Source organism: Haliotis rufescens, unplaced genomic scaffold, assembly GCF_023055435.1.
Source record: "Haliotis rufescens isolate VD_foot unplaced genomic scaffold, xgHalRufe1.0.p SCAF_10, whole genome shotgun sequence".
NCBI classification, from domain to species: Eukaryota; Metazoa; Mollusca; class Gastropoda; order Lepetellida; family Haliotidae; genus Haliotis; species Haliotis rufescens.
In genome coordinates this window covers 43234133-43245037 of record NW_025963780.1, presented here as the reverse complement: position 1 = coordinate 43245037, position 10905 = coordinate 43234133, and the positions used below count along the sequence as shown (strand labels likewise).

Genomic DNA, 10905 nt, shown 5'->3' with positions numbered 1-10905 from the left:
GTACCCGGTCCTTTGTTGTGTTCGTCGTCAGGGTGGGGGCAATCTCATTGGTCCTGGGTAACACGGTCGCCGTGTGCGACTCGCGCGTAACCATGTAGCGCCTTTGTCATTTGGAGGTGCGTGTCCTTTCTAATCTGAGTTTTGTCAGGCCTGTATGTTTTGTGAAATCTACCCTACCCTTGTTAGTTACTTATTATCAATAAGTACAGACGCGTCTCCCCACGAACTCGTCTCTTTTTCAACAAGGTATTCTCATTTAGATATCTTTAAGTTTAATCTTTGAAGTTTAAACAATTTAAATAATAAATGAGAACGACGTACAGTAAACTACGGTTATAACGAACACGCTTATAACGGACTGACGGATATAACGAACTTACTTTTTGGACCCGACTCTTTGCTGTAGTTATACTGTACGTATGCTTATAACGAACTACGGTTATAACTAACTAAAATTAGTAGTCCCTTTGAGGTCGTTATAACCGTAGTTTTACCGTATTTGTTCATTGTATTACCACAGAGAGTTGTTCTGTTGTTGAACGACACTGGTAGCCCAGGAGACACAGATTATAGGATAGGCTTGTTATGGTTTCGAATCCCTTGCGGTAACCTTTGTCTTGTCAGACGACATTGTCAGACGACATTGTTAACGCTGATCTGGTAGCATTAATGCCCTCAGTATTGGCGTATCTGTCTTGCCTAATCGCGTCACACCTGTGTCGCGAGGTAAAGGATATCGTGAGGTATGTGACTTGAGGTTCGTCAGGGTCCGTAAAGAGTAAATCTTGATGAGCCCCGTGAACTTGTAACTGAAGTATTGATGAACACGAACTGGCCCTGACTTGATTGTCTGGTGGATAAAGTGGTTGAGTGAGATTTCATATCGTGATTATTACAGTAATCACTTGGCTGAATCATACATACAGTTAAATCTTGCACTGGCTCTAACACAGTTGTAGCGTGCAGCGGTTGTATGGGTATCCTTACTTTCCAACAATGATTTATTTTGTAATATATTGTAAAATTATTCTACATTCACTGCGACTACAGAAGTACCCAGCTTTAAGAGACACGTAGTATCCATTCAAAAAACGTTATTTAAGAAAAGACCAAATTAATATGGAAGTCAAATCTTATGAATAAAAAGGTAAACAATAATAACTTCACAGACTGCTTCTTTAATCATTAACACAAATTCTGTGAACAATGACATGAAATAAGTGACATCGTTCACCGCAAACACAAACCCCGCCGGCTCAATAACTAGCCAATCAGGAAGCAATAGCCAGCTAATTGACGTGGCCTACGTTTATTCAGGTTTATCGTTAGCTAATCAAATGTGAAGGAATCATTTGCAATTTATATATAGATACATTTGTTTGTTTGTTGTTTAACGCCGCACCCAGCAATATTCCAGCTATATGACGGCTGTCTGTAAATAATCGAGTCTGAACCAGACAATCCAGTGGTTGACATCATGAGCATCGAGCCAAGTCAGCGAGCCTGACCACGCGATCCTCTTACGACAGGCATAGTAGCCTTTTACGGCAAGCATGAAGACCTATTCTGCCCCGGATCGTCACGGGTAGCAATTTATTTATAATGTTACTTCAGACATTAATGAAAGGTACGTCTTTAATTATTCATTTAAGGATTGTCTGTGTATTTTATTCGGTTCATTGAGGTATGAATCGAAAAACCGATGTGCAAACTGTATGAATCCGCGTAGCGTTGCATTGACAATAAAGATGCTGAAATCCATAAGTGAACTCTGTCTCCCCGAACGATACCGGATACATGTATTCAAATTGAGATTACTGCATATCCATTATTCGCTATTCCGGACATTTGTTAATCCGGACGCTATAATTGGAAATGGTATATCAGATTAACGGGGTTTCAAAGAATCGAGTTCTTAAAAGATTCATCTGATTATGGTAATGATATTTTGTATGAGTATTACCCTGACTAAACCAGTGGTGATGCGTCTGTCTGATCTCAGACAACGACCGTCACAGAAAGTAAAACCTCTATAATAATCTACTCATCGTATACCGGGCACGGATGGCCCAGTCGGCCAAGGCGCCGCAATTCGCTGTGCAGAATTGCGTCCCTTGGGCACGGCAGAAACCTATGATTGGTTGTTTTTTTTTGTTTAACACCGCACTCAGCAACATTCAAGCTATATGACGGCGGTCTGTAAATAATCGAGTCTGGACCAGACAATCCAGTGATTGACATCATGAGCATCGATCTACACAATTGGGATACGATGACATGCATCAACCAAGTCAGCGAGCCTGACAACCCGATCCAAGAAACCTTTGAGTGTGGGTTCGCCCCTATTATGTTTTAGGTTAGGTACCATGCTCGTGGATTCATCAAAGTGGTAAATGCCTGAGACCTGCATCACTTCGGGATTTCCTCCCACATTAAGCCGAATATTCTGGAATACTGTGAAAAGCGGAGTTGAACCAATCTCAGTCATTCAAGGCGAACTTGGGTGCTATGCATATATATCCTTGTAATGTGTATCCGCGACCAGGTGATATCCCATATATATCCTATCAGCCTATCAAACCCTACCAGCCTTGGGTTAGACCTGGCAAGGTATAATATTTATTCCAAGTATATTGTTATAGCGTTTGTTTTTCGTTATAGTACTGATATGTCCCGACCGCCTCCGTGGTCTTGTGGTAGAGCGTCCGCCCGGAGAGCGGAAGGTCCGTGGTTCGATCCCCGGCCGCGTCATACCAAAAGACGTTAAAAGATGGTACTTGCTGTTACCCTGTCTGGCGCTCGGCATTAAGGGGCTAAAACAAGGACTGGTCGGCTCGGAGTCAGTATACTGTGTCTGAGAAGGGTATTCATGTTTAACTGCGGCATGGTATCTCAGTGGGCTAGCACTATAAATCGGCATCAGTCCGGACTAGTACAAGCAGCCACACAAACACACACACGTACATGCACGTCGCTATATAAGTGCAATAATCTTAGACGCGACGTTAAACCCAATTTCACCTCACCTCACCTCACCTGATATGTCCCATTATTAAGACAACGATTAGAAATAATAGAAATAAACCACAATTACAATAGGACTAAATGAAAAGGCAACACTTTCCTCCTTTTTTTCTCATTACATCTGATTTTATAAGGGTCATAATCTAAGATGAACTTTCGTCATTGTGGGGGTTTTGGTAGGTTTCAGATAGGCATCAGAAACCTTCGAAAGCAAATCATTTTCCCATATTTCAAGATTCCATGGTGCATATCGGGTTTAGTCTTCTGTACATATTGCTCGGGTTGTTTCGTTCCCTTCAGAGTGTATAGCAGTATGATAAGGTGATATATAATGAGGGGCGCCTATGGTCTAATTCGTCATGATCAGGCAAGAAAACCACCTGGGAACGATTCCCTACTGCCGTGAGATTGCTTTTGCGCCAAAACATTCAACTCACTCACTCATTTTATAATACACGGCATCGAGGGACACATCACTGTATTGATAGTGTACTGTGACCACATTTAGCAATATTACACTAAAATTGGTGACGAGCGGAGGCTTTTACCGTCCAAATCCACTGTACCAACCTTTCTATTCTAGCAACGACCCCAACCCCCACCCCCACCCCCACCCCACCCCGGACAATTATTTTCCCAGGAATACTCCCCCTAAAATATCACATTTTTTAAGGAAAACTTTCTATCAATAGTTCTTGGGTTAGGTCAACTTTGTGGTTCCTACAACCCTTGATCATTAAAGTGCAAATTTTAAATGAACTACAGAGTAAGTATTTTCAATCATAATTACCGAAACATCTTCAAATATGTTCAACACGTTTTTATTCAATTCGATTTGGCACAAAAGTGAAGCATATGAATGCACTGGACTGTTCCCGTGATTCAGCGTAAATGATTGATATTACACCTTGCTATAAACGTCAGTGGTTTCTGAGCACAAGTTCTTTCGTCAATTGGTGAAATCGGATTTCATGTTGAATCATGGGATGGCGGATGGAGTTTTATTTAATACTCCTCACCCTCCTCCTCTCCCTCGCCCTCAACGGAGTCGACGCCAACCTCCTCGTAGTCCTTCTCCAGAGCAGCCAAGTCCTCACGGGCCTCGGAGAACTCTCCCTCCTCCATACCCTCACCCACGTACCAGTGGACGAAGGCACGCTTGGCGTACATCAGATCGAACTTGTGGTCAAGACGAGCCCAGGCCTCGGCGATGGCTGTGGTGTTGCTCAACATACAGAGAGCTCTCTGGACCTTGGCCAAGTCACCACCGGGGACAACAGTGGGTGGCTGGTAGTTGATGCCGACCTTGAAGCCAGTGGGACACCAGTCGACGAACTGGATGGTCCTCTTGGTCTTGATGGTGGCGATGGCAGCGTTGACGTCCTTGGGGACGACATCACCTCTGTACAACATGCAGCAGGCCATGTACTTGCCGTGACGGGGGTCACACTTGACCATCTGGTTGGCGGGCTCGAATGTAGCGTTGGTGATCTCAGCTACAGACAGCTGCTCATGGTAGGCCTTCTCAGCGGAGATGACTGGGGCATAGGTAGCCAGAGGGAAGTGGATACGTGGGTAGGGCACCAAGTTGGTCTGGAACTCTGTCAGATCCACGTTCAGGGCACCGTCGAAACGGAGAGAGGCAGTGATGGAGCTGACAATCTGACCAATCAGACGGTTGAGGTTGGTGTAAGTTGGACGCTCGATGTCGAGGTTACGTCTGCAGATGTCGTAGATGGCCTCGTTGTCGACCATGAAGGCACAGTCAGAGTGTTCCAGGGTGGTGTGGGTGGTCAGGATGGAGTTGTAGGGCTCCACGACGGCAGTGGAGATCTGGGGAGCGGGATAGACAGCGAACTCCAACTTGGACTTCTTGCCGTAGTCGACGGACAGTCTCTCCATCAAGAGAGAGGTGAAGCCGGAGCCAGTGCCGCCACCGAAGCTGTGGAAGATGAGGAAGCCCTGGAGTCCAGTGCACTGGTCAGCCAACTTCCTGATGCGGTCAAGGACGAGGTCGACGATCTCCTTGCCGATGGTGTAGTGACCACGGGCGTAGTTGTTGGCGGCGTCCTCCTTGCCGGTGATGAGCTGCTCGGGGTGGAACAGTTGTCGGTAGGTGCCGGTACGGACCTCATCTGAAGATAAAATAACACCATTAACATCGATTTTTTCATGTATGTTTGGTATTTGGTAGGGGACTTTTTTATCCACATAGATCCGACATCAGTGTTTGACGACAGTAGTGACTGCAAGTATTACAGGCATTGAGAGTTGACGCAGGTCGATAATTCGAAAATTTGATTTCTTGATATTGATTTGTTATTGATATCAGTTTTATATGAAGATAAAATTATATGCATGACAATCAGTGATGACACCAGAGACGACTAATACACACTCACCGATGACGGTGGGCTCGAGGTCGACGAAGACGGCCCTGGGGACGTGTTTCCCTGCACCGGTCTCGCTGAAGAAGGTGTTGAAGGAGTCGTCCCCACCCCCGATGGTCTTGTCTGAGGGCATCTGACCATCAGGCTGGATGCCGTGCTCCAGACAGTACAACTCCCAGCATGCATTGCCGATCTGGACTCCGGCCTGGCCGACGTGGATGGAGATGCATTCCCTCTGAAAACCAGACAGTCGCGTTTTAGGTGAATAATAACATTAAGAACAATTATAACATCTCTTGTATAATAATGAAATCTCTTTGAAATAATGATAAGAAATACCACTCACTTAAATATATAAATTATATTTTGAAGATAACTACATATCGATAACACGCACCATATTTCAATACATTACAATGACGGGAAGAACAGCCGTCTTTTGTTTATCTTCCGATTTTAACAAATAGAGCATTTTAAAAAACTAACGTCTTATGTTTACTTCAAATTGATTATGTGCCTTTATCAACGGTGGTGATTTATGAAAGAGGCCTGTATCACTATGTAAACTAAACAATTACTTTCCACCATAAAAAACAACAGCATTAAATTAAGAAAGTAGAGCTTAATGAACGTTAATTGTGTGATAATGAGTAATGCATTATTAAATACAACCTCGGACAATATGTCTACGTACACACAACGGGTAGTTGTTTTGGCGCTTTATTATTTTAATAGATAAAGAAATCGAGTCACGATATATGCTAAATGTAATTAAAATAAAATATAATGAATAAATGAATAGAACAATCAGCGAACAAATGATAATTTACAAAATATTTTATGACGTAAATATTCCTTTGCAAATCTTACTTTCGAACTTTGAGTTACACGTATTTGATATAAATGTTTAATCATGCATGGGTGATCCGAGCGCAGCATTTATTTTCATTCAAGGCAGGTGATCCTCGTGTTTCAAGTGAGGTTGCAGGTTCGATTCACGTCATTGAATTTTCATATGATAAATATTGTGATTTTAACTAGTCAAAAATATTAGATGCATATTATAAGGTTGTTGATACAATTCTCCTGTAAACCCAAGGTCTTACAATTCAATAGTAAAACCTCTCAGCCGGGCTCACTTGAAAGTAGTACCTCTCACAAGGTAACTGTGATGGCAGATAAGTTACTGTGATGGACAGATAAGTTATTGTGATGGACAGATAAGTTATTAAACAAACTGTGAGGCCACAGGCCAATGTTAAACAGCACTTAGGAGTGAGTGTTGAGTGAGTATGGTTTTACGCCGCTTTTGACAATGTTTCAGCAATATCAAGGCGGGGGACACCAGAAATAGGCTTCACACATTGTACCCATGTCGGGAATCGAACCCGGGTCTTCTGGGTGACGAGAGATGGCTTTAACCTATTGGCTACCCGATCGCCCCACAGCACGTAGGAAGCGGTTGCGTATAACATGAATTAATTTCTAACTGACACGATAAATATACATGGACAAATGTCGTTTAGCATTATTGAGAAAGCAAGATACCCACAACACCACAAGCAAACGTGGCAGTGGGTTTATAAAAGACCATCAATCACCTATTTAAGTTAGTTAAACCGACTATTGACGACCCATACTCAAATGGGCTCACGAAACGTGAACACAATCTAACAATACACCTGGTGAAGATATGGCTTTCTCTCAGCTTAAGTAGAGTCACGAAGCCGGAGCTTGTAAGCACATGTTTGTTATGACTCGAAGCCTATCCCTTTCGTATACTATAATTCAAGTAATGTAAGTGCTCACCATGATTGAAGTTTGGCGCTATACAAAAACTCCCTGGACCGGCGATGAAGTCTCGTGGAGAGTTGAAGTATGCCCGTTCACCCGCCTCCACGCTTTATATACCTGTCCTTTGGTGTGTTCGTTGTCAGGGTGGGGACAATCTCATTGGCCCTTGACAACACGGTGGCCCAGATGATGTATACATAGTACGACCTTCGCCTTGGAGAGTTCGTTTGGCCTGTTTGTTGTGAAACTTAACCTAGATTTTGTCAGTTTCTAATTGACAATAAGTCGGGCTCGCTGACTTGGTTGATGCATGTCATCGTATCCCAATTGCGTGGATCGATGCTCATCGTGTCAATCACTGGATTGTCTTGTCCAGACTCGATTATTTAAAGACAGCCGTCATATAGCTGGAATATTACTGGGTGGGGGATTAAACAACAAACAAACAAACAAACATGTACATGGAAGTATGGCTTGTATATATATTTTTGAAATACTGTACAATGTCTGTATTTGAAAGTACAGTAAAGTACGGTTATAACGAACTCAAAGGGACTACTAATTTTAGTTCGCTATAACCGTTGTTCGTTATAAGCATATATACAGCATAATACAGCTAATTATCGGGTCCAAAAAAGTAGTTCGTTATATCCGTCAGTTCGTTATAAGCGTGTTCGTTATAACCGTAGTTTACTGTATTAAGAATGTGAATAGTTTAATGTCCTATCAGCCTTAGGCTATACATCTGGTCGGGTCTAATACCTGTATTTATTCCAATTATGTTGTAAAAACGTTCCTTTGACATTGTAGAACCTTATCCAGAGTAATTCGATGATTAAGACAGCCATAACCAATACTAGAAATACACCACAATCACGATAGGACTCAAATCAAAGGGCCATAATTTCATCTGTTAGTCTCACTACATCTAATTTTATATGAATCATAATCTCAGAAGACCTTTTGCCATTGTAGGTTTTGGTAGGTTTCAGATAGGCCCCCAGAAGCTTTTTGGAACGTGAATGATTTTCACTAATTCAGAATTCCATTCTGCCTATCGAGTTTGGTCTATACACACTGATCTGGTTGTTTAGTTCCAATCAGAGTAAAAAGCACTGTGATTGGGAGATATGTGGTTTTTTGTGAGTTATTACACAGCACAACGTGCATGTTGGGGAGCCTTGTGGTTAAAGCGTTTGCTCGTCATGCAGAAGACCCGGGTTCGATTCCCGACATATTTACAATGTGTGAAGCTCATTTCTCGTGTCCCCCCTCATGATCTATACACACTGATCTGGTTGTTTAGTTCCAATCAGAGTAAAAAGCACTGTGATTGGGAGATATGTGGTTTTTTGTGAGTTATTACACAGCACAACGTGCATGTTGGGGAGCCTTGTGGTTAAAGCGTTTGCTCGTCATGCAGAAGACCCGGGTTCGATTCCCGACATATTTACAATGTGTGAAGCTCATTTCTCGTGTCCCCCCTCATGATCTTGCTAAAATATTGCTTCAGGCGGCGCAAAACCACACTCACTCACTAACTTACTCACTCGTCACGGGTATACATTAAACGAACTACGGTGTAAATATGAATAATTACCAAAACATGTTCAAATATGTTCAACACGTTTTTATTCCATTCGATTTGGCACAATAGTGAAGCATGCAATAACCTTGGAATGTTCCTGAGATTCAGAATAAATGTCCTGATTCAGACTATATCTTGCTATAAACTTCAGTGGTTTCTGAGCACAAGTTCTTTTGTCAATTGGTGAAATCGGATTTCATGTTGAATCATGGGAATGGCGGATGGAGTTGTACTTAATACTCCTCACCCTCCTCCTCTCCCTCGCCCTCAACAGAGTCGACTCCAACCTCCTCGTAGTCCTTCTCCAGAGCAGCCAAGTCCTCACGGGCCTCGGAGAACTCTCCCTCCTCCATACCCTCACCCACGTACCAGTGGACGAAGGCACGCTTGGCGTACATCAGATCGAACTTGTGGTCAAGACGAGCCCAGGCCTCGGCGATGGCTGTGGTGTTGCTCAACATACAGAGAGCTCTCTGGACCTTGGCCAAGTCACCACCGGGGACAACAGTGGGTGGCTGGTAGTTGATGCCGACCTTGAAGCCAGTGGGACACCAGTCGACGAACTGGATGGTCCTCTTGGTCTTGATGGTGGCGATGGCAGCGTTGACGTCCTTGGGGACGACATCACCTCTGTACAACATGCAGCAGGCCATATACTTGCCGTGACGGGGGTCACACTTGACCATCTGGTTGGCGGGCTCGAATGTAGCGTTGGTGATCTCAGCTACAGACAGCTGCTCATGGTAGGCCTTCTCAGCGGAGATGACTGGGGCATAGGTAGCCAGAGGAAAGTGGATACGTGGGTAGGGCACCAAGTTGGTCTGGAACTCTGTCAGATCCACGTTCAGGGCACCGTCGAAACGGAGAGAGGCAGTGATGGAGCTGACAATCTGACCAATCAGACGGTTGAGGTTGGTGTAAGTTGGACGCTCGATGTCGAGGTTACGTCTGCAGATGTCGTAGATGGCCTCGTTGTCGACCATGAAGGCACAGTCGGAGTGTTCCAGGGTGGTGTGGGTGGTCAGGATGGAGTTGTAGGGCTCAACGACGGCAGTGGAGATCTGGGGAGCGGGATAGACAGCGAACTCCAACTTGGACTTCTTGCCGTAGTCGACGGACAGTCTCTCCATCAAGAGAGAGGTGAAGCCGGAGCCAGTGCCGCCACCGAAGCTGTGGAAGATGAGGAAGCCCTGGAGACCAGTGCACTGGTCAGCTAACTTTCTGACTCGGTCAAGGACGAGGTCAACGATCTCCTTGCCGACGGTGTAGTGACCACGGGCGTAGTTGTTGGCGGCGTCCTCCTTGCCGGTGACGAGCTGCTCGGGGTGGAACAGTTGTCGGTAGGTGCCGGTACGGACCTCATCTGAAGATAGTAAACCATGATAAGTATTTGCTGAAATAATTACTTTACTGTATTAAGTCTGTATCTCTACTGGAAGGTGACAGTGGAAATGTGAAACAATAACCTACCGACAACAGTGGGCTCGAGGTCGATGAACACGGCCCTGGGGACGTGTTTCCCTGCACCGGTCTCGCTGAAGAAGGTGTTGAAGGAGTCGTCCCCACCCCCGATGGTCTTGTCTGAGGGCATCTGACCATCAGGCTGGATGCCGTGCTCCAGACAGTACAACTCCCAGCATGCATTGCCGATCTGGACTCCGGCCTGGCCGACGTGGATGGAGATGCATTCCCTCTGAAAACCAGACAGATGCGTTTCAGGTGAATGGAATATAACAGTAATGGGTGCATGCACTACACTGCTTGTGATTAAAGGTTGTATGAGCCCGTTTTGGTTGGATATCTTCAGGTGGTCTAAAACAATATTCCTAACAAAACATATGATAATTATAAGATATTGTTTTGTGCGGCGTCAGTGAAGAAACGATGATTTTGAAGTTATGAATTATTTGTTGTTGGTTATACTTATTGGATACATATGTAAAGTAACTGGAAAGTACTGTCATTTTATTATATTCCGAAAAGATTTGTTACAAATTATTGAATTATATCCAATCACTCAGTGCACCCAACCTAAAACCTGTTCTTGAGGTCAATTAATAAATAGTAATATTTTATTTATTTTTAACATGGAGACAATATCCCCTGATA

General features: G+C 44.0%; 2 protein-coding genes across 2 annotated transcripts; both read right to left on the bottom strand.

The window, feature by feature from the left end:
* Window positions 1–3829: 3829 nt before the first annotated feature.
* LOC124114697 (tubulin alpha-1A chain-like) lies at window positions 3830–7378 on the bottom strand. Its single transcript, XM_046475395.2, has 3 exons — window positions 7224–7378; window positions 5427–5649; window positions 3830–5159 (listed from the first exon to the last, which is right to left on the bottom strand). Exons 1-3 carry the CDS (start codon window positions 7224–7226, stop codon window positions 4030–4032), a joined length of 1356 nt encoding a protein of 451 aa, XP_046331351.1. The 5' UTR covers window positions 7227–7378; the 3' UTR covers window positions 3830–4029.
* A 1445-nt stretch (window positions 7379–8823) lies between these two features.
* LOC125377474 (tubulin alpha-1A chain-like) lies at window positions 8824–10523 on the bottom strand. Its single transcript, XM_048391053.1, has 2 exons — window positions 10267–10523; window positions 8824–10159 (listed from the first exon to the last, which is right to left on the bottom strand). The coding sequence occupies exons 1-2, from the start codon at window positions 10385–10387 to the stop codon at window positions 9030–9032; spliced, it is 1251 nt and encodes a 416-aa protein (XP_048247010.1). The 5' UTR covers window positions 10388–10523; the 3' UTR covers window positions 8824–9029.
* Between the last annotated feature and the right edge of the window lie 382 nt (window positions 10524–10905).

What these genes read in the sequence shown, in the direction of transcription:
- LOC124114697 (XM_046475395.2), bottom strand. An exon ending in CCTCGAGCCCACCGTCATCG is followed by an intron (nt 5,160 to 5,426) that starts GTGAGTGTGTAT and finishes TTTTATCTTCAG; the next exon opens with ATGAGGTCCGTACCGGCACC.
- LOC125377474 (XM_048391053.1), bottom strand. Translation starts at nt 10,387, where the DNA reads ATGCCCTCAGACAAGACCATCGGGGGTGGGGACGACTCCTTCAACACC. An exon ending in CCTCGAGCCCACTGTTGTCG is followed by an intron (nt 10,160 to 10,266) that starts GTAGGTTATTGT and finishes TACTATCTTCAG; the next exon opens with ATGAGGTCCGTACCGGCACC.